Source organism: Lithobates pipiens, unplaced genomic scaffold, assembly GCF_037356315.1.
Source record: "Lithobates pipiens isolate NorthernLeopardFrog02 unplaced genomic scaffold, aLitPip1_a1.2 Scaffold_24, whole genome shotgun sequence".
Lineage (NCBI taxonomy): Eukaryota > Metazoa > Chordata > Amphibia > Anura > Ranidae > Lithobates > Lithobates pipiens.
Window position 1 is genome coordinate 1,080,041 of NW_027507786.1, and position 24,247 is coordinate 1,104,287.

The following is a 24,247-nucleotide window of genomic DNA, read 5'->3' on the forward strand; positions in this document are numbered from 1 at the left end:
TGATACCAACGATGGGGCACTATTCCTTCCATTGATACCAACAATGGGGCACTATTCCTTCCATCGATACCAACGATGGGGCACTATTCCTTCCATCGATACCAACGATGGGGCACTATTCCTTCCATTGATACCAACGATGGGGCACTATTCCTTCCATTGATACCAACGATGGGACACTATTCCTTCCATTGATACTAACGATGGGGCACTATTCCTCCCACTAACACCAATGATGGGGCACTAATCCTCCCACTGACACCAATGATGGGGCACTGTTCCTCCCACTGACACCAATGATGGGGCACTATTCCTCCAATTGATACTAAGAATGGGATACCAACAATGGGGCGCTATTCCTTTCATTGATACCAATGAGGGGGCACTATTCCTCCCACTGACATCAACGATGGGGCGCTATAACCTTCCATTTATACCAACAATGGGACACTATTCTTCCCACTGTCACCAATGATGGGGCACTATTCCTCTCATTGACACTAGGGATGAGCTTCGAGTTCGAGTCGAACTCATGTTCGACTCGAACATTGCCTGTTCGCCTGTTCAGCGAACAGTGAACAATTTGGGCTGTTCGCAGCAAATTCGAAAAGCCGGAACACCCTATACAAGTCTATGGGAGAAATCTAAAGTGCTAATTTTAAAGGGTAATATGCAGGTTACTGTCCTAAAAAGTGTTTGGGGACCCGGGTCCTGCCCCAGGGGACATGGATCAATGCAAAAAAAAGTTTTAAAAACTGACGTTTTTTCAGGAGCAGTGATTTTAATAATGATTAAAGTGAAACAATAAAAGTGTAATATTCCTTTAAATTTCGTAGCTGGGGGGTGTCTATAGTATGCCTGTGAAGGGGCGCATGTTTCTGGTGCTTAGAACTGTCCCTGCACAAAAAAAGTCTTGGCACTATACCTCTCATTGACACCAACAATGGGACACTATTCCTCCCACTGACACCAATGATGGGGCACTAATCCTCCCACTGACACCAATGATGGGGCACTATTGCTCCTATTGACACCAACAATGGGGCACTATACTTCCCACTGTCACCAATGATGGGGCACTAATCCTCCCACTGACACCAATGATGGGGCACTATTGCTCCTATTGACACCAACAAAGGGACACTATTCCTCCCACTGACACCAATGATGGGGCACTAATCCTCCCACTGACACCAATGATGGGGCACTATTGCTCCTATTGACACCAACAATGGGGCACTATACTTCCCACTGTCACCAATGATGGGGCACTATTCCTCTCATTGACACCAACGATGGGGCGCTATTCCTTCCATTGATACCAATGGGGCGCTATTTCTCTCACAGATACCAATGATGGGGCATTGTTTAATCCCACTGACGCCAGGACATTTTCTACTCCCAATGGCCTCAGTCCGCCCCCCCCTGAATTTTGAAGGGCAGAAAATTGGCCCTTTGTTTATAAAGTTTGCAGACCCCTGCTTTAAACAAAACCAGCCATGAGTAAAATACTTTTTGGAATTTGGGTGTCATGTTGATCCTCTGGTTTTCTAAATCATCCAACAGATCATGTTGATGCAACTAATTTTCTATAGCGACTGAAATTTGACCACATTTTTCTATCACGCAAAGCAACTGTTATTTTTTTTTTTTTTTAAGGAAAGTCTGAGCGGCATGTTTGGTTTCAGTTAGGTTTCCTGGATGTGGATCCAGCAGAGACACTAAAGAGTTGTGATGAATCGATTCCGGAGGAAGTGGATGGCCGCCTCACCCCGCCAAACTTGTGACAGGCTCAGGTAATGTATGATATGAGAGGTCGACACCAGGTCCAGGCGTCTTGGCAAAAAACCTTTAAGAGTGTCCCACGGAGCTTCTGATGAGCAGCACAATGGATGGGAGCGGCTCCAGATGAGAGCAGAGGCCGCAGAACAAAGGAGGAGGAGAGGGGACCCCGTTGCTTGACAAATGAAGCCCCGGAATCCATATAATTTTTCTCCAACTTCAGACAGAACACATTTGTTACTAAATACGCCACGCGAAAAAAGTGCCCCCTCCCTGGCCATGCTTCGTGTTTTTGGATGCACATTTTGTACAACAAAATTCCCTATAAACATCACTCAAACAATATGACTACATTTTCCATACGTGATTCAGCACACCAAATAAATAATAAGAGGCATATAATAATGGAAAAAAAAAAACCTGAATATACGACATGTAATAATGGAAAAAAAAAAAAACTGAATATACGACATGTAATAAAATGGAGCTAAACAATAGGGCTAATTCCGGCGGGTCACAAGCCCGGTGAGTGGAGAATTAAACCCATTAGGAGGGTTTCTAACTATCCCTGAGCTACATTCCTGGGTCTATACACCTGCTGTGTCCATTTTGATGGGCTCCCACAATCCCTGCTGGATTTTATATTTGTTCTACAATGTAGAGAATGTAACAGGAGGCAGTAGGTGACACAAAGGTTGCTGTGAACAATAAAAAAGGACTAGGTGGGCAGGACTGTAGGGGTTCTAACTAACCCTGAGCTACGTTCCTGGGTCTATACGCCTGCTGTGGCCATTATTATGGGTTCTCACCATCCCTGAGCTACATTCCTGGATCTATACACCTACTGTGCCCATAATGAGGGGTTCTCACCATCCCTGAGCTACGTTCCAGGGTCCATACACCCGCTGTGCCCATTATGAGGGGTTCTCATCATCCCTGAGCTACATTCCAGGGTCTATACACCCGCTGTGCCCATTATGAGGGATTCTCATCATCCCTGAGCTATGTTCCTGGGCTATACACCCACTGTGCCCATTAGGAGGGTTTCTAACTATCCCTGAGCTACATTCCTGGGTCTATACACCTGCTGTGTCCATTTTGATGGGCTCCCACAATCCCTGCTGGATTTTATATTTGTTCTACAATGTAGAGAATGTAACAGGAGGAGTTAGGTGACACAAAGGTTGTTAGGAACAATAAAAAAAGGACTAGGTGGGCAGGAACAGAGCTGGGAATTATGGCAGAGATATTTCACTGTTGGGAGCATCCAAGCCAGCGTCCACCTAACTCAAAATATCACTGAAGATGGACTGATCCTTTAATTGGTTACAGCTGCGTGTGTTTTTTTTTTTTTTCAATATTCTCAATAAAAATCTTTAATACTTTTTTAATAAAAAAAATAAAAATAAAAAAAAGGATGACATAACACTGAAATTGAAGTGAAAAAAAAAAACTGGTGCGTCGTTTGAAGAACTGGACAGTTATTAATAACTTTCCTGGGAAAATGAATTGTTAGCTCTGGGAATCTCTACAACTTATCAGACATAAAAAAAAAAACATGATTCAAATACGAGCAGTATTCTTGTAGGAACAGTTTACTATTTGGTGTAGACCAGTGGTCTACAAACTGTGGCCCTTTGCTTCCCTTTATCCAGCCCTTGGGGCACTATGCTTCCAACTATGGGGGATACCAGGCATGAGGAACACTTTATTGACACCAACAGTGGGACATAATTCCTTCCACTGACATCAGTGATGGGGCACTATTCCTCCCAATGATGGGGCACGATTCCTTCCACTGAGATCAATGATGGGGCACTATTCCTCCCAATGATGGGGCACTATTCCTTCCACTGAGATCAATGATGGGGTACTATTCCTCCCAATGATGGGGCACTATTCCTTCCACTGACATCAATGATGGGGCACTATTCCTCCCAATGATGGGGCACTATTCCTTCCACTGAGATCAATGATGGGGCACTATTCCTCCCAATGATGGGGCACTATTCCTTCCACTGAGATCAATGATGGGGTACTATTCCTCCCAATGATGGGGCACTATTCCTTCCACTGACATCAATGATGGGGCACTATTCCTCCCAATGATGGGGCACTATTCCTTCCACTGAGATCAATGATGGGGCACTATTCCTCCCAATGATGGGGCACTATTCCTTCCACTGACATCAATGATGGGGCACTATTCCTCCCAATGGTGGGGCACTATTCCTTCCACTGAGATCAATGATGGGGTACTATTTCTCCCAATGATGGGGCACGATTCCTTCCACTGAGATCAATGATGGGGCACTATTCCTCCCAATGATGGGGCACTATTCTTTCCACGGACATCAATGATGGGGCACTATTCCTCCCAATGACACCAATGAGGGGGCAAGATTCCTTCCACTGACATCAATGATGAGGCACTATTCCTCCTCCTACTACCCGCAGGTACTATGTATTTTTATTGTTTATCACCAACGAACACTGAGCCCGATGCTTTTTCTACTCCCACTGCCCACAGTTCACCTCCCTTAATGTTTGAAGAACAGTAAACTGGCCCTTTGTTTATAATGTTTGGAGTCCCGTGGTGTAGACTGTGTTCAGAGACCCTGTTATTGGTGCCAAAAAAAGGTGTCAACTTGGAAAACAGTGACTTTGGTAAGGGTTAGAGTGAGGGTTAGGGTTGGTGTTTCCCTTAGAAGAACAAGGTTAGGACTCAGGGATTGGAATTGGGACCTCCCCCAAAGGTCAGCAGGCGTGTCCACCAGAAGTAAAAGGTCAAGTTTCGGGCTGACCCACTCCCACCAAAGTGTTCCACCTACCCCAACTAAGTCAGGGCAGGAACAAGTTGGGGCAAGCGGACTAGTGAGCATTGTGACTTTGTAGGAACCACTTCCAAGTCACCCTAACCTCTATGCTATCTACATAGAGTTTGCAGGTTCTCCCGTTTTGTGTGTGGAGGTTTCCTCCAGCTGGTCTGGTTTCTTTCTACAACCCAAAAACGTAGAAGGTAAAATGTCTTCTGTCTAGCTTCTCTGTGCCCATGACCAAAGACGGCGGTAAGCTACTTTTTTTTAACCAAGGTGGAAGAGGTCACAGGCTAGAGGAGTCTCTCGAGATAAGCAGTAGGCAGCAGACCCATCTAGAATCTGCATGGTTATCAGATAGGCACAGAGCCGGGACAAGGGGTGGGCAGGAGGGAAAGCTGCCCTGGGTACAGCGGAGCAAAGGGACAGAGAATGGACACAGGGCTATAAACCCATGCAAAGGCATGCATTATCAGTGGGGAAAGGGGTGCGCAGTTTCGCATCCTTGACCTGGGTGCTAGAAGAACCTGTCCCAGGACTGGATTGGCAGTATGGACAGTAAGCTGCTTACATAGCCAATGCCAGCTACACCACAAGGACTAGAGTGATGGGGTTACCACCACTCCAGGTAGGTCTGCTGAAACAAAACATTTTTTCCTCCAGGAAATGAAGAGCCCCAGGTGCCGGCTAATGCATATAGAAAATCAAAGCGAGTAGAAAATTCTGGACAGCCGCACTCCAAATGAACTTCTCCATATACCTATATATAGCTATGAGTAAGCACTACGTTTAGTGTGAAACGCGTCAGTTTGTTTTTGGTTCTGTATTACTTTGCTGTGACATGTACAGTGTGATCCTGATGTTCTAATAAAGCCACGAGAAATTTCATTTGGAGTGCGGCTGTCCAGAATTTTCTACTCTACCTTGATTTACAAGGATTAGAGTGTAAGCTCTTTTGGGGAACTCTTGCTTTAGGCATCAGCATGACCGGCTTAGGTAGTTTTTTTGGTGCCAAAAAAAGTCCACAAGTTTAGGGGTTGGGTCAAAGTATATCTAAAACGAATTATTTTTTTTTCATTTGAATATAGTGATGAGGGGTTAGAACCGCCGTCAGGTTGCTAACTATTTAGAATACTGATCAGTTAGCAATACAAAACAAGTCTTTAGCTGAGCCCAACGGCTTGGGTTTGACAGCTCTTCACAAAACAAACCCCACCCAACCCTCTTCCAAAGGGGAATCCCAACAGCTGAATCTGTATTGGGAGGACCTTCACCATTTACAACAGGAGGACTATGGTAGGTACTGGTATAACTGGATATAGAATTACTTGGGTGGATTTTTGAAAAATCTTTCAGAAGATGAACTTAACCCACATTTATGTTTGGCATAAGGTCCCACTGTACACAAATTTCTTCGGCAAATCAATTTTACAAATATGCTGCAAAGTGTCTTACCTGGAGATCCTGCCAGTAACCGTACTTCCTGTTGTAGTCTGACAACACTTAAGCCCCATACACACTATTGGTTGTTGTGCAGATTTTTGTCTTCAGATTTACCAAAACCATATAGTGCAAGGGCCCTGCCCGACTGCATACCAATTGAAACCCTTATGCCGCGTACACACAATCGGAAATTCGGCCAGCAAAAGACCGATGAGAGCTTTTTGTCGGAAAAGGCGACCGTGTGTATGCTCCATTGGATTTTTTCTGGCCGATTTTCCGCCAGCAAAAGTTTGAGAGCAGGTTCTCAATTTTTTCAGATGAAAAAAGGTTCGATCGGAAATTCCGATCGTCTGTAGCAATTCCGACGCGCAAAATTCCTACGCATGCTCGGAAACAATCCGACGCATGCTCAGAAGCATTGAACTTCATTTTCTCGGCTCCTCGTAGTGTTGTACGTCACCGCGTTCTTGACGGTCGAAAGTTCAGAGAACTTTTGTGTGACCGTGTGTATGCAAGACAAGTTTGAGCGGAATTCTCTCGGAAAAAACATTCAAGATTTTTCCGACGAGAATTCCGAGCCTGTGTATGCGGCATTAAAGCGGGAGTCCGCCGTTTTTTTTGTTTTTTTTAAAAGCCAGCAGCTACAAATACTGCAGCTGCTGACTTTTAAAATAATGACACTTACCCGCCCAGCGCGCCCGCGATGTCGGCACCCGAAGCCGATCTCTCTAACGTCTCTCGGGTGCTGCCGCCGCCATCTTGTGTATGGGAATCAGGAAATGGAGCCTTTCGGCTTCATTTCCCGGTTCCCTACTGCGCATGCGCGAGTCGCACTGCGCAATAAGGATGGTCCCCGCTGTCTCTGGGATCCGTGTGTTTCCCAGCAGGCAGCAGGGGACCTTCGGAAAGGGGCGTAGATTCTGCGGAAAGGGGCGTACCTTCTGCAGAATCTACGCCGGAAGTGGGTGTAGATACCTGTACTGTACAGGTACCTGCACCCCCTCCCCCCCTGAAAGGTGCCAATTGTGGCGCCGGAGGGGGGGAGGGTTCCAATGAGCGGAAGGTCCACTTTAGGGTGGACCTCCGCTTTAAGGTTTGATCTCATATTATATAGTGTTGGTAAATCTGCAGAAAATCTAATCTTGTGTATGGGGGTCTAAGATACTGCCTTGAAATTGGCAGTAGTGTTGGCAGCCTGTCCTGTGAGCGCCTTCAGTTGGTCGTTCTGCCCATCCAACAGACCCGGTAGACAATAGCCCACTGAAGGAGATCCTTTCACATGGTGAATGGGTCTACCTCATAAACCTCTGCTGTATAACCTCTCCATATAATAGGGGAAGATTTACTAAAACTGGAGAGTACAAAATTTGGTGCAGCTCTGCATGGTAGCCAATCGGCTTCTAACTTCAGCTTGTTCAATTACCCCCTTGACCATTGGAAGATTTCCCCCCTTCATGACCAAGCCAATTTTTAAACACACGGCACTGCGTTACTTTAACTGACAATTGCGCAGTCGTGCGACACTGCACCTAAAAAAAATATATATATATATATATATATATATATATTTTTCCCCACACATAGAGCTTTCTTTTGGTGGTATTCAAACACCTCTGCGGTTTTTATTTTTTGTGCTATAAAATAAAAAAGACCGACAATTTCGAAAAAAATATTAAAAAAACTATATTTTTTTTACTTTCTGCTATAAAATATATCCAATAAAAAAAAATGTGTTCATAAATTTAGGCCAATTTGTATTCTGCTACATATTTTTGGTTAAAAAAAAAATTCCCAATAAGCGTATACTGATTGGTTTGCGCAAAAGTTATAGCGTCTACAATCTACGGGATATTTTTCTTGATTATTATTATTTTTTTTACCAGCAATGGCAATGATCAGCGACTTATTGCGGCAGACAAATCAGACACCGACACTTTTTGGGGACCAGTGACACCAATACAGTAAAAATAAGCACCGTCACTGTACTAATGACGCTGGCTGGGAAGGGGTTAACAATCGGGGTCGATCAAAGGGTGAACTGTGTGCCCAGCTGGTGTTTCAGCGTAGTGGGGGAGGGGCTTTTACTAGTGGAAGGCATGGATCCGTGTTCCTGCTTTACAGGATCCATGTCTTCTGTACTGACAGAACGGCAATCTGTCTTGTTTACATAGGCAGATCGGCATTCTTCCTCTGTACCTAAGCATCGGCGGGTGCTCATCGATCAGCTGGAGCAGGCCAACAGCGGCAACAGCAGACGTGCAGGATCACTCCAAAGACGTGCTGGTAGGTTAATTAGACCTTGTCTTTAAAAAATAAAAAATAAACAAATTGGCCTTAATATGTGTATGTCAATGTTGTATGTATTTGTAAGCGTGTCAGGACCTTACGGGGTAAAGGACCATGCAAAGCCGCAGATGGACTCTGGTGGCAAGAAAGTGCCCTGAGGCGATTCAGTTCGCATAGGTAGCGCTATACAGGTCACTCACTCACTCACCCACGTGCAGGATCACTTACTGCCGCTGTATAAACAAGTTATACGGTTGGCAAGTGGTTAAATCGGTTGTATACCGCTGGACATTTTAGATTTTTTTCCCCTGCAAGATAAAGTCATAATGTGCTAGTATGCATGGCATACTAGCACATTATGTGAAACTTACCTTAAAACAAAGCTGTTCCAGCACCGCAATGTCATCGCTGCAGGGGCTCCCATCTTTACCCATCTTACATCTGGGTTCGGGGGCTCCAGCTCTGTTACTGGCCAAAGCCGCCGTTCACGGCACAGAGTTCTGAAGGGACGGCACGGATGGCCATTTTTTCAGAGCGCATGCGCCAGTGACGTCACTGGCTGCATGTAATGTAAATATTTCCTAAGCAGTGCCCATTTAGGAGACATCTACAGTACCTATAGGTATATATAAACAACGAGGAGGGAATTTTGGGACTTTAAATGAAGTACAATTAAGTACCTCCATCCCGGTAATTAATACGCACAAAAAAGGGGAAGTTTGGGACTTTAAAGCGGAGGTCCACCCTAAAGTGGACCTTCCGCTCATCGGAACCCTCCCCCCCTCCGGTGCCACAATTGGCACCTTTCGGGGGGGAGGGGGGTGCAGATACCTGTACAGTACAGGTATCTGCACCCACTTCCGGGATAGCTCTCTGCGGAAAGGGGCGTATATTACGCCCCTTTCCGCAAGTGCCTGCCCCTTTCCGCAAGTGCCCCGCTGCCTGCTGGGAAACACACGGATCCCAGAGGCAGCGGGGACCGTCCTTATTGCGCAGCGCAACTTGTGCATGCGCAGTAGGGAACCGGGAAATGAAGCCGAAAGGCTCCATTTCCTGATTCCCATACCCAAGATGGCGGCGGCAGCACCCGAGAGACGATCTAGAGATCGGCTTCGGGTGCCGATATCGCGGGCGCGCTGGACAGGTAAGTGTCACTATTTTAAAAGTCAGCAGCTGCAGTATTTATAGCTGCTGGCTTTTTAAAAAAAAAAAAAAAACGCGGAGTCCCGCTTTAAATGAAGCACTTGGATAGTGAAAGACAGAAATATTTCATTAAGCCATATTGATTTGTTTAATTGAATGTTCAATAAAAGTCTACTCATTATAAATAAATCCAATTCATAATATGTGTAAACATTAATACAATAAAAACATAATATATGACGTAATATATAGTATCCACGTATAACTACACATGACAGTAATAAATAAATGAATTAAGTAATGTGGCAGAATAGTGGCCATGATAGCATATCCGACATCGACAAATGTATGCACATGGTAGATATGCATCCCATAAATAAAAACAAAATTAAATTTGTAATAAATGGTCAAGAACTTCAAAGTAAATGGTCAAGGACTTATGAATGTGGTTTCATATACAGTGTAACTAGAGCATCAAAATACAAAGCTCGACGCGTTTCGTGGGTGTCTCCCCACTCATCAGGAGCTGATGCTACCACAAAGTTCCTATAAAGAATAAAATAGAAATTATAAGAATAATGTACTGACCAGTAGATAAAAATAATAAATTCATGAGAGTGTGTTATGAATAGGTAGTTTGGCCAAGGCGGACTCACCAGTCCAGGCGACAAATGCGGTGGGCGCTGGGCGGGCCAGGGACAAACTCCCTCCACGGGAACTGAGGCGGCAAATAGATGGATACGATATCCGGCACAGAAGGAGTGTACCAGCATGAGAAGGTGTGCCAAATGGTGGAAGATTTGGTAGTGGTAGAAACCAAAAAATCTGAGGACAGATTGATAATTATAAGTATGGACAAAAATGGTGTTGATACTAAGAAGTGAATGTGAAAATAAATCTACAACAGCAAACTTAAAAGGATGATGAACACAAAGCAGTGTGATGTTGAGTGGTGAGTGTGCAAGAATAGCTGACATCTTAAATAAAGAAAGAGTATGAGAGAGTGAAATGGATATGTGTATGAGAGTGTGAATGCATGGGGTGTAATAAGTGTGGGAATGAAAAGTGAGGTATGTGTTGATGGTAATAGACAAGAAGGGATGACCAATTAACCATAAGCAAAGAATTATCAATCTGTCCTCAGAATTTTTGGTTTCTACCACTACCAAATCTTCCACCATTTGGCACACCTTCTCATGCTGGTACACTCCTGTGCCGGATATCGTATCCATCTATTTGCCGCCTCAGTTCCCGTGGAGGGAGTTTGTCCCTGGCCCGCCCAGCGCCCACCGCATTTGTCGCCTGGACTGGTGAGTCCGCCTTGGCCAAACTACCTATTCATAACACACTCTCATGAATTTATTATTTTTATCTACTGGTCAGTACATTATTCTTATAATTTCTATTTTATTCTTTATAGGAACTTTGTGGTAGCATCAGCTCCTGATGAGTGGGGAGACACCCACGAAACGCGTCGATGCTTTGTATTTTGATGCTCTAGTTACACTGTATATGAAACCACATTCATAAGTCCTTGACCATTTACTTTGAAGTTCTTGACCATTTATTACAAATTTAATTTTGTTTTTATTTATGGGATGCATATCTACCATGTGCATACATTTGTCGATGTCGGATATGCTATCATGGGCACTATTCTGCCACATTACTTAATTCATTTATTTATTACTGTCATGTGTAGTTATACGTGGATACTATATATTATGTCATATATTATGTTTTTATTGTATTAATGTTTACACATATTATGAATTGGATTTATTTATAATGAGTAGACTTTTATTGAACATTCAATTAAACAAATCAATATGGCTTAATGAAATATTTCTGTCTTTCACTATCCAAGTGCTTCATTTAAAGTCCCAAACTTCCCCTTTTTTGAGCACTACCTATAGGTAAGCCTTATTACTGGCCTACCTATAGGTAAAAGTCAGTAAAGGAAGTTAACTTCCTCTTTAATCTCTTCCAGACCGCCCACCTTACATATACTGGGGCAGGGTGGCCCAGCTGTGCAAAATCCCGTGCCTGTACGTGATTTTGTACACGAGGTCTGGGGCGCACGCCGCCGGAGACCTGCTTCTGTTATGATTGGACAATGAAGGAACCAATCAGCGGGTCCGCCGCTCTGTGAGGAAGGAAAATGGAGATCTGCTTGGCAGAAACACTGATCTCTGTTTTCCTCCAGTCACAGCATTCCCCCCCCCAGTTTGAGAGCACCCCCTAGGAACACACTTAACCCTTTGATCGCCCCTGCTGTTAACCCCTGCCCTGCCATTTATACAGTGACAGTGCATTTTTTTTATTTATTTTTTTAGCTGTGATCACTGTATTGGTGGCACTGGTCCCCAAAAAGTGTCAAATTTGTCTGCCACAAAATCGCTGATTGCTGCCATTACTAGTAAAACCAATTAAAAAATAATTGAAAGTCCATAAAAAATATCCCATAGTTTGTAGACGCGATAACTTTTGCACGAACCAATAAATATACGCTTATTGGTATTTTTTTTTTTCCAACCAAAAACTTGTAGCATAATACACATTGGCCTAAATTGATGAAGAAATTTGAATTTTTTAAAAAAATCATTATTGGGTGTGTTTTATAGCAGAAAGTAAAAAAAATTATATATTTTTTCAAAATTATCGCTCTTTTTTTGTTTCTAGCGCAAAAAAATAAAAACCACAGAGGTGATCAAATACCACGAAAAGAAAGCTCTATTAGTGGGGGGGGGGGAGAGGACATCAATTTTATTTGGGTAGTGTCACACGACCACGCAATTGCCAGTTAATGCGATACAGTGCCGTATCGAAAAAAAAAAAAAAAAGGCCTGGTCAGGAAGGGGGTAAAACCCTTCTGGGGCTGAAGTAGTTAAGGTTTGACAAAAAAATAAATAAAAATCTGGAAGCCGATTGGTTTCTTTGCAGAGCTGCACATTTTACACTCTCCAGTTTTTCTAAATTGTGTCCCCATTGTGTCACCAAATCAGATACAACCATCTATGGCTGATTGGAAGCATGGAACTGTGAGGGCCACATGAGGGCCGGATCGGGCCCACGGGCCTTGTGTTTGACTCAAGTGCTCTAGAGAGATATACTTTGTTCATTTTTCACTTACAATCCCTTTAATGGTTCGCCTGGAATTTAGCCGTAACCCCCCCCCCCCCCCCCCCCTCCCCCGTCATACAGAACTTGGCAAAAGTTTTCTACATAGTTTCAGCAAAGGATCCATCATCATTTAAAGTGATATTACAATACGCAGGAAGACTCTGGTGGTTGGTTTTTGTTTCTTCTTTAAAATAAAACAATTCTTAAAAAAATAAAAAATAAAATAAAAAAGAAAGTTTACAAAAAAGACAATTAAATGTATCAGGCGTGTTAATGAACTAACATTCAACAGATCAGCTTATCACTCTGTATTGTGGCCACAATAAATCTAATGAAAAAAAAAAAAAAAAAAAGAACAGGTAAGTTAACATTAAAGGTCAACCCTCCCCAAAAAAAAAAGTTTACATGATTTCCGGCAAAATGAATGACATGCCACTCTTTAAAAATATCAGGACGACACTGCGCAGGCGCGGTTCACCGTAGTCAAGAAGCTGATCGGTGACGCTGGAGCGTGCCTGGAGACAAGGAAAGACTGGAGGGGGATCAGCAGCAGAGATAAAATAAAGAAATTAGGGGGAAAAAAAAGGCAAAAAAACTTATCTTATAGAGAAAAAAAAAAGCAACCGTCTATGATACACAGTATTTTTGCAAAGTAAACATCAGGCTCCATTCACACCTGAGCGGTCTGAATCACGATTCGCATTTGTGGCAAATCTCGGGACGCTTGTGCGATGCCATCACCTCTTAATGGCAACACCATTAAAATCGCAGCGCAATTTTGGCTTTGGTTGTAGCGCAATAAAACACACTGCAATCGCAGCAAATCGCATCAGCGGACCGCTTTTTTTTGAGCGACAGGCTCGCGCATTGCAGCGCAATTTATCGCGATTGGGGTGCCATCAAGTCATGGAATTGCACAAGCGGCCCGCGATTTAGAATCGGAGGCGGGGCCACGACGATTCCTGGCCGCGATTCGCATTTGCCGAAAAATCTCGGGACGCTTGTGCGATTGCCATTACTTCTTAATGGCACCCCAATCGCAGGGCGCGGTTTTGGCTTTGATTGCCGCGCAATAAAAACGCACTGCAATCACGCCAACTTGCAACGCACGTCGCTTATTTGAGCGACAGCATTGCGCGTTGCTGCGATTGCAGTGCAATTCACTGGGCAGCAAAATTTGCGCCGTGATTGGGGTGCCATTAAGAAGTAAGGGAATTGTACAAGGGTCTCGCTATTTAGAATCACGACGATTCCGCCCGTGATTGGCATCTGCGGCAAACCTTCAGATGCTTGTGTGATGCCATTATTTCTCAATGGCATCCCAATCACGTCGCAATTTTGGCTGGATTGTGGCGTGATAAAACGCACTGCAATCGCGGCAAATTGTGACACTTCTTTTGAGTGACATCTTCGCGCGTTGCCGCGCAATTCATCGGGCAGCAAAATATGCTCTGCGTTTGGGGTGCCATTAAGAAGTAATGGCATTGCACAAGCGTCCCGCAATTTAGAATCGCGGGCAGAATCGCGACGATTACGCCCGCGATTAGCAATTGCGGCAAACCTCCGGATGCTTGTGCGATGCCATTACTTCTTAATGGCACCCCAATCACGTTGCAATTTTGGCTCGATTGTGGTGCGCTAAGACGCACTGCAATTGCGGCAAATCCTGACGCTTCTTTTGAACGACATCATCGCACGTTGCCGCACAATTCACCGGGCAGCAAAATAGCAATGCACAAGTGTCCAGCGATTTAGAATCGCGATGATTCCCCCCGCAATTCGGATCACTCAGGTGTCAACAGAGCCTTACGGTTTACAGTCACTGCTGTATAGCTGCTGTGCAATGCAATTCATACCATTTTCTTCAGTTTGCCCCGTAGACCGGGTTCAGATTACCAACAACTACTGACAGTCCCAAGGCTTCTCTTCTATTGCACATACATCTTTCTGGAAATTTCCACAGGATCGAGACAATACCAAAATGATAAACATAACCAAATAATACACAGTAGTATATAACCTGTTCTTTAAATAAAATAAAAAATAAAATAAAAAACATTAAAGCTGAACTTTGGGATAAGCGAATACACGTTGTATGTCTACCAGATCTGAGAAATAATTCAGTTTTAAACTTTACCTCTGTGCAGGACTAAAGACCAGTCACTGCTGCTCTCTCTCCTTATGCAAGGTAACTGGTCTTGTCACCGCCCCCCTCCTGTAGTGGGTGGGGGCCTGCTGGGTCCCTCCCACAGCTGTGCTCTCTGCACAGGCAATGTAGGGGACAGCGATGACATCACAGTTTCTCTACTGAGAAATGCATTTTAACCACTTCAGCCCTGGAGGATTTGGCTGCTCAATGACCGAGCCATTTTTTGCGATTCGGCACTGCGTCGCTTTAACTGACGGTCGTGCGACGTTGCACCCAAACAATATTGATGTCTTTTTTTTCCCCACAAATAGAGCTTTTTTTTGGTGGTATTTGATCACCTTTGGTTTTATTTTTTGCGCTATGAACAAAAAAAAAAAAACGCAACCATTTTGAAAAAAAAAATAAAAATAAAACACAATATTTTGTACGTTTTGCTATAATAAATATCCCTTTAAAATAAAAAAAAAATAAAAAAAGTCTCCGTTTAGACAGATATGTATTCTTCTACATATTTTTGGTAAAAAAAAACAAAAAAAAAAACAGATTGGTTTGCGCAAAAGTTATAGCGTCTACAAAATAGGGGAAAGATTTATAGCATTTTTATTATTATTATTTTTTCTTTTTACTAGTAATGGCGGCGATCTGTGATTTTTATTGGGACTGCGACATTATGGCGGACACTTTTGACACATTTTTGGGACCGCTGGCATTTATACAGCGATCAGTGTATAAAAATACACCGATTACTGTAAAAATGTCACCGGCAGGGAAGGGGTTAACACAAGGGGGGCGCTCAAGGGGTTAACTGTGTCCCCCTGTGTGTGTTTCTAACTGCAGGGGGAGTGGGACTGACATAGAGGGGATGACAGATCGTGGTTCCTAGCTAATAGGAACACACTATCTGTCACTCCTCACAGAACAGAACATGGATGCGTGCGTTTACACACACACACACATCCCTGTTCTGCCTCTCGTACACGCGATCACTCGTGGCCGGCGGTCATCACGGCCGTTGGCCATGAGTATCGGCACCCCCGCAGTGCAGTGGGCACACGCGCATGCTATCCTGAGCCGACATATAGCTACGACGGCTCGTAGGATCATGCCGACCTGCCGCAGTATAATGATGGCGGCGGGTCAGCAAGCCGTTAGAAAATGGCTTTGTGACCAGTATTCAGATGAGTCCAAGGAGAGGGTGAAATGCGTTAGAAGGATTCTGGGCCCCTCCCACAGCTCTGCTCTCGGCACAGGCTATGTAGATGACATCACTGTTACTCTGGCGGCTATCAAGGAATATATTAAAAAGGGCTTTGTGACCAAAATACAACTCTAAGTTTCAGGAGTGGGTGAAACACGTTACTGGAAGGATCTTGTGTCCCTCCCACAGCTTTGCTCTCTGCACAGGCCATGTAGAGCAATGTTTCCCAACTCCAGCCCTCAGGTACCCCACACAGGTCATGTTTTTAGGATTTCCCTCAGATGAAACAGCTGTGCTTAATTACTAAGGCAGTGAAACCGATCAAATGTGCAAAATAATGGAGAGCCTGAAAACAGGACCTGTTGGAGGTACTTGAGGACTGGAGTTGAGAAACATTAATGCAGATCAGTTCTCAACCAAGTACCCCCAAACAGGCCATGTTTTGGGAATTTCTTTTAGAGGAAATAGCTGCCCAAAATACAAAGCCATTGACTCTGATTTGAAGCCCCTGTGCAAGATAAAGGAAACCCTACAAACATGGCCTGTTGGGGTTACTTGAGGACAGGGTTGAGAACCACTGATGTAGAGGACATGGATGCGACCATGGCTATTGAGGAATATACGGGGGGTTGTTCAAAAAAGTTTCTGCACTTTTTTAAACTTTAAAAAAGGCGCTGAAACAATTTGTGACCAGTAGTCAGAGGAGGGGATGAAACGCGTTAGTAGAAGGATCTAGAGTCCCTCCCACAGCTCTGCTCTCTGCACAGGCTACGTAGAGGACAGGGATGGCATCACCGCTACTCTGGTGGCTATTGAGGAATATATTGAAATAAATGGTTTTGTGACTAGAAAACAGCTCTGACTCCCAGGAGGGGGTGAAATGTGTTAGTGGAAGGATCTGGAGTCCCTCCCACAGCTCTGCTCTCTGCACAGGCTATGTAGAGGACAGGGATGGTGACACCGGTACTCTGGAGGCTATTGAGGAATATATTTAAACAAATGGTTTTGTGACCAGAATACAGCTCCGAGTCCCAGGAGGGGGTGAAACGCGTTAGCGGAAGGATATGGAGCCCCTCCCACAGCTCTGCTGAGGCTATGCACAGCACAGTGATGATGTCGCTGCTACTTTTCAAGAGGTAAAGTCTAGTTTTGCAAAGGCATTTGCAGCACACAAAGTGGAATTAGATCCTTTGTTGCTATTGAGAAAATATCTGTAAATGAAAGATTGAAAGCCCCGGAGTTCAGCTTTAAAGTTGAAACAACAAAAAAAAAAAAAAAAAAAGCAAAAACAACTGAAATGAATGCAGGATAAACTATACAACTTGACATAAAACAGAAACATTAAATGCAAAGACTTTCTTTTTGCCAGAATCTGCTATCAGATTTGTGAAGGCAAATTGGGCAATACCGGCAATTCCAAAAGGCAAATAATAACCGCATTACACAGCGACTCCTCCCCCTCAGCTTGGTGACACGAGAGCGCAACTTCAATGGGGGAAAACCGTTACCGCGAGTTCTTTGGATGTGAAGAAGTCAACAGATGTTCTCCAGATACTATGAAGCTCGTAGACATCACCGCGTACGTAAATAATGTCCGGAGACGTCTCTGAAGGAAGTCATTGAGATGCACTGGAAGGAAAATGAACCGCGAAGATCGATACCCGCGCGGATGGATGAAGCTCCTCCATTGGGTGCGCTGCGATGATGTCATCAGAGAGGAGGAGGGGGGGCATACCGCCGCTCTCCCCATCACAAGCTGCCGATGTTGGGGAAACTCTTTAGCTTCTCGGGAAAGTCGTCTTTATATAGGACGGGGTCTGCCCGGTGCTCCACCACCTTCAGGGGCATGGTGCCAAAGACACTGGCGAATTTATTAATGCATTCTGACCTGGGAGGAGGAAGAAGAGAGAAGACAGTGAAGAGGAGAGAAGAAGAGGAGGAGAGAAGAAGAAGAGAGAGAAGAGGAAGAGAGAGAAGAAGAAGAGAGAGAAGAAGAAGAGAGAGAAGAAGAAGAGAGAGAAGAAGAAGAGAGAGAAGAAGAAGAGAGAGAAGAGAGAAGAGAGAAGATAGAGAAGAAGAAGAGAGAGAAGAAGAAGAGAGAAGAGAGCGAAGAAAAGAGCGAGAAGAAGAGAATCAAGAAGAGAGCAAAGAAGAGAGCGAAGAAGAGAGCAATCAAGAGAGCGAAGAAGAGAGCGAAGAAGAGAGCGAAGAAGAGAGCGAAGAAGAGAGCGAAGAAGAGAGCGAAGAAGAGAGCGAAGAAGAGAGCGAAGAAGAGAGCGAAGAAGAGAGAAGAAGAAGAGGGAAGAGAGGAGAGAGGAGAGAAGAGTGAAGAAGAGAGGAGAGAGGAGAGAAGAAGAGAGAGGAGAGAAGAAGAGAGAAGAGAGAAGAGAGAAGAGAAAGAGAGCGAAGGAGAGAGCGAAGGAGAGAGCGAAGGAGAGAGCGAAGGAGAGAGCGAAGGAGAGAGCGAAGGAGAGAGCGAAGGAGAGAAGAAGAGAGAAGAGAAAGGAGAGAGGAGAGAAGAGAGAAGAAGAGAGAAGAAGAGAGAAGAAGAGAAGAGAAGAAGAGAGAAGAAGAGAGAGGAGAAAGGAGAGAAGAGAAAGGAGAGAGCGAAGGAGAGAGCGAAGGAGAGAGCGAAGGAGAGAGAAGAAGAGAGAAGAGAGAAGAAGAGAGAAGAGAGAAGAAGAGAGAAAGGAGAGAGCGAAGGAGAGAGCGAAGGAGAGAGCGAAGGAGAGAGCGAAGGAGAGAGCGAAGGAGAGAGCGAAGGAGAGAGCGAGAGAAGAAGAGGGAAGAGAGGAGAGAAGAGAGAGGAGAGAAGAGAGAGGAGAGAAGAGAGAGGAGAGAAGAGAGAGGAGAGAGGAGAGAAGAGAGAGGTGAGAAGAGAGAGGAGAGAAAAGAAGAGAGCGAAGAAGAGAGCGAAGAAGAGAGCGAAGAAGAGAGCGAAGAAGAGAGCGAAGAAGAGAGCGAAGAAGAGAGCGAAGAAGAGAGCGAAGACAACGTGATTTATGATGCTGGGATGCAGGAACTGCTAATAAACATTTATAGATATTTCAGCAATTTACCAAACTGCAGACTTCTACTTTCAATGCTTTGATATCTACAGCTATGATTTTTTTTTTTTTATAGATAACTTTACTGTTGCTCATCAAAAGCGTGTAATAAAATTTCACTTTATTGTGAAACAAGAACATACAATAAAAGAATACAGGCCGGGAACGCAAAGCTACAGTGCCTTGAAAAAGTATTCATACCCCTTGACATTTTCCACATGTTGTTATGTTATAACCAAAAAAAAAAAAGTAAATGAATTTTATTGAGATTTTATGTGAAAGACCAACAGAAAGTGTCACATAATTGTGAAGCGAAAGGAAAATGATAAATGCATTAAGGTGAAAAAGGTGCTGCAGCTGACCCAGACCCCCCCCCCCCCTTTTTTCTTACCCGAGCCCCGATCTGATCCAGCGATGTGCCGCTGTCTCTCTCCACATGGGACAGATCTGATATCAGCAGGAGCCATTGACTCCCGCTGCTGTCAATCAAATCCAGTGACACGGGAGCTGGGGGCTGAGACCTGCTGTATGCGTCAATGGAGAAGCAGGACTAGAGAGGGAAAGCGGTTTTCCATGGGGGCACCCGATGAAGAGGGGGGGGCCTGGAGCGCCGGTGGGGGGAAAAGGATTGGGGCTGCTCTGTGCAAAATGATTGCACAGAGCAGGTATATATATATTAGGGCTGCAGAAATTAACGATTAATTCCTCGATTAATCGTTAAATTCTTTTGATCTGTACTCACCTCTCCGCTGGCTTCCGGGTCTTCAGGGAGTTCCGTCAGAGATCCGGTGACATCATGGACATCGACGTCACTGGACTCCCCCCCCTATCCCCAGTCATTGACGGTGCCCACGCTGGACAATGGTAAAGTAATGGAATACAGCAGGCGCCTGACCGATCCAATCATGGCCTGAAAGGCTTCGACTGAGTGGGTGTGTCTGCGAATTGCAGAGGTGTGGCTGCGAGCTGGTTTTGTGATTGGCCGGACACGCCCCATGCTAATGATACGTGACCCTTGCTGGGAATAAACCAGCATTGGAAGGCATTATGAAGGAGAGTGCGTTGTCTGTGCTAGAGCTGGGCGATTTTCCTAAAACAATAAAAAAAAAAAAAAAAAAAAAAAAAAACTGGATTCACGATTCGAATCGGGTTTTTTTTAGTTTTTTTTTATGGACACCACGCCGGTCCTGAGGAGGAGTTCTGAGGCGAGGCCCCGGCTTCAGCCTAGTCCGCAGCATCCGGCCTCGCGCACTAGACCGAAGCCGCGACCTCGCCTAAAAACTCCTGCCCGCAGCACCTCAAGAACGCCGCAAATCAATTTGCTTAAATTTTTTATCGATTTGACCTCTCAACTCGATTCAAGATTTAAAATCGATTTTTTTTCCCCAGCCTTAGTCTGTACTGGACAAGTTAATTGTGGAGGAGGAATCGTGGCGATTTAAAGTATATATACAGCTTGAATCTGTATTTTCGTTTTAGATTAGGTCATGCAGAGAGAAAACACCTCTCGGTTTAGGCTTTGCCTTGTGTATCCCCAGTGTAGAGCTTTCGTTTCACTTCCTGTCCAAGAGACACAACAGGAAGTGAAATGGCATTCCCATTTTAGACGGTTGTCAACAGGACTGGTATACCCATTGGAGGCATTACCCAGATAGCAAGCAATTGAGCTGCAAGTTTTAAAATGTCTTGTTAAAGTGGAGGTCCACCCTAAAAACAAATTTAGCATTAAAAGACTCCTTTAAAATAAAAAAAGTAAAAAAGGTAGCTGCACCTAAAAGGTAATGCAGAGAATGCATTTAGGTAAAAAAAAAAAAATCTTCAGTCTTTACCACTTTAAACAGCTGTGCGACCATTCAAATATGCACACGAATCTGTCTCAAGCTATGACATTTATTACACTAAGAGACAGATGACTGAGTTATTTATGAATTATTTTTTCAAAAACAAATTTTATTTAAAAAAAAATTAAAATTAATTATTAATAAAAAAAAAAAATTAAAAATAATTTAAATTAATTTGTATGAATTCTTTATTTTTAGTGCAGGTTTTTCGTTCTTGCTATGGGCAAAACAGCACAAGACCTCCTGCTCTCTAGCTCCCTCATCACCTCCTCCCATGCTCGCCTCCAGGACTTTTCCAGAGCCTCTCCCATCCTATGGAACTCCTTACCCCAACCTGTCCGATTATCTCCTACTCTGTTAGCTTTTAGATGATCCCCGAAAACCCTCCTCTACAGAGAAGCCTACCCTACCCACACCTAACAACTGTTATGTCTGTTTTCTCCATCAGCTCTTCCCCCCACAGTTATTACCTTTTGTATCACCTGACCCTCCGTTCTAGATTGTAAGCTCTAACGATCAGGGCCCTCTGATCCCTCCTGTATCAAACTGTATTGCAACTGTACTGTCTTGCCCTCGGCGCTGTGCAAACTGTTGGCGTTATAGGAATCCTGTATAATAATGCTAGGTGCACAGAGCAGTGACCCATCACAATCAATCAGATTCCACCTTTAAGAAGTCAGACTAGAACAAGATGGATGCTGTCTGGCTTCCCATATCAATCAGATTCTCCCTATCTTCCCAATGCAGTATAGGAGACACATCCATAGTGGAGATCTAGGGAAAAGCATAGGCGTCAGCTTGCTGGGTGGAGAAGGGGTTAATCCGACAGGCAACAAGAGACCTGCACAGGGGATAGGTACAGCCCTATTCCCTCCTGTGGGTCTTCCAATCCCCCCCCTCACATTCCTGCCATTCCTGCAGCCCATTGCCTGACAGGAGAGCAATCAGCCCTCAGCCCCAGCTACAGATAAGGCCTGAATAGTGAAGTTCCGACATATGGACAGAGATGACGGCTTACATAACTCAGAGAACCCGTTAACCCCTTCACCGCTGGGCCCTTCTATAGCCTCAGCAGGTCAACCATTTTTCTCTGGCCCTAATGACCACTAAGAATAGAAGATCTCCGGTGCTCCTCTCTTGGCCTACAGACCTCGTCACATAATATTTAAGAACAAGAAAAAAATAAAAAATAAATTATATATATATATATATATATATATTTTTTTTTTTTTTTTTTTATGACCTTCTTATTTCGTATGGTGGGGAGAACAACAGAGCTGATCATGGGCATTATATAGTATGTGTTGGAGACTTCGCTGGATTGACTGAATTAGTCGCTGGTCCTGGGTGGGTGGGTGGTTGGGTATGTGGGCGGATTGGAAGAATTCCTTCTTGTAGGAATGTGCCCAATGGTGGAGCATGCTCGTAGACCCTCTCTTGGGTCATGGGCTGCTGCATGTTAGCTTAAAGGGGCTGTAGACCCTCTGGGTTTTTCACCGTAATGCATTCTATACATTACAGTGAAAAACCGCTTGTGATGCAGCTGCCCACTAGAGCCCCCCTTCTACTTACCTGAACTCTTTGTTTCCTGCGCCGGGAATGAGCACACCAGCTCCAGCCACTGTCTCGGGTCCTGATTGGATAGATTGATAGCAGCGCAACTATTGGCTCCCACTGCTGTCAATCAAATCCAGTGAAGCGGGGCCAAGTCCTGGTGTCTGTGTCAATGGATGTAACAGCAGAATATGGGAGCGCGCCCGCACGAGTTCCCCAAGGGAGAGCGGCTCTCCAACGGGCACTCGAGAAAAGGAGGAGCCAGAAATGCCGCTGTGGGACCCCAGAAGAGGAGGATCGGGGCCACTCTGTGCAAAACCAGCTGCACAGAGGAGGCAAGTATGACATGTTTGTTTTTTTGTACGGACCTTTACATATGCCTTTAAGATCATGGACATTATAGGCAGAGACAGGTGCGGTCTCTTGGGGTACAGACACTGAGGGTCTAATCCAGCCCCTCTCAATCTTTATACCAGAGGAAGCTCTGAAATAATTTTCAGGTCTCAGGTAGGGCTGGGGAAAAAAAATCGATTTGAATCTTGAATCGAGTTCAGAGGTCAAATCAATTCAAATTTTCAGCAAATCGTGTTTTTTTTTTCCTCAGGACCGGCGATGACATGGTGCCGGTCCTGAGGAGCTGCGGCCAGGAGTTTTTAGGCGAGGCCGTGGCTTCGGCCTAGTCCGTGAGGTCGGGCGCTGCAGACTAGGCCCAAAGCCGCGGCCTCACCTAAAAACTCCTGGCCGCAGCTCCTCAGGACCGGCGCGGTGTCCATCAAAAAAAAAAAAAAAAAAGGATTTTTGTACTCACCGTAAAATCCTTTTCTCTGTAATTCAACGACCGACACAGCTCCTCTCTGTAACTAAATGGGTTTGTTAGCCCTATCACTAGGAGAGGAGCTGTGTCGGTTGGTGAATATAAGAGAAAATAGGATTTTTGTACTCACCGTACAAGATCCTTTTCTCTGTAATTCACCGACCGACACAGCTCCTCTCCTAGTGGCAGGCTAACAAACCCATTTAGTTACAGAGAGGAGCTGTGTCGGTCAGTGAATATAATAGAAAAAAAAAAAAAAAAAAAAACTTTCTTTCGAATAGTGAATCAAGTTTTTTTTTTAAAAATGCTGATTTTTTTTTTTTGGGAAAAAAAAATAAAAAATTGCCCAGCTCTAGTCTTAGGGAACTCTGGCCAAAAACCAATTAATTGGGGGTCAATGGCTAAAATTCTCCTTGCATTACTTGTCAATACAAAGAATGCAACCATTACAGCGATCGTCAGAATGCCATTCTTACAGACAGCTAAAAAGTCAATTGTTGTCATTGGTTTTCCTAAGTGGCGTTGGTCCTGGAACTATGCAAGCACCATCAAGACGGACGATCAATTACCAACAGCTCAAGGAGCCCCTAGCAAACTTTGGAGGAACACTGATTGAAAGTCCGGTCATCCTGGATATTTTATCAGACCGGTGGTTCTCAGTGTTCTTGCATTGGCTGTAAAAACCCAAAAGGACTGACAGGTTGACAAGATCTGCCACTTGACGAAACCTGCATAAAGCATTTGGTGAAAGAAAAATCAGGATCCAGGTCAAAGACATTTTTAACGCCTTCTCTGCCTAAGAAGACCTGGACTGTGTTCAAATAGTGACTTTGTTTCAAGTCCCAGTTCTGAGCGGCCCCCCTCCCCCATTCAGCATTGTATTATATGAAATGAGAAGCTATATATGCTCATTACATATACAGGTATGCTATATGCGCCTCCTGGTGCCCCCCCCCCCCCCCCAGCCCAAAGCAATGGGGGCACTCATGAGCCAGCTGTGTGTGTCCACAGGACACGTATACCCAAACCCCCCCCCCCCCCCACCCTCACT

General features: G+C 44.5%; 1 protein-coding gene across 2 annotated transcripts in view; it reads right to left on the bottom strand.

Moving 5' to 3' along the window:
- Positions 1–12,761: 12,761 nt before the first annotated feature.
- EXT2 (exostosin glycosyltransferase 2) overlaps positions 12,762–24,247 on the bottom strand; it is a 113,099-nt gene continuing 101,613 nt past the window's right edge. For both annotated transcript variants that reach the window (XM_077453478.1, XM_077453479.1), the window contains exon 14: positions 12,762–17,828. In XM_077453478.1, the coding sequence (XP_077309604.1) occupies positions 17,690–17,828 (139 nt within the window). In that variant the 3' untranslated portion in view covers positions 12,762–17,689. The remainder of the gene's footprint in view (positions 17,829–24,247) is intronic.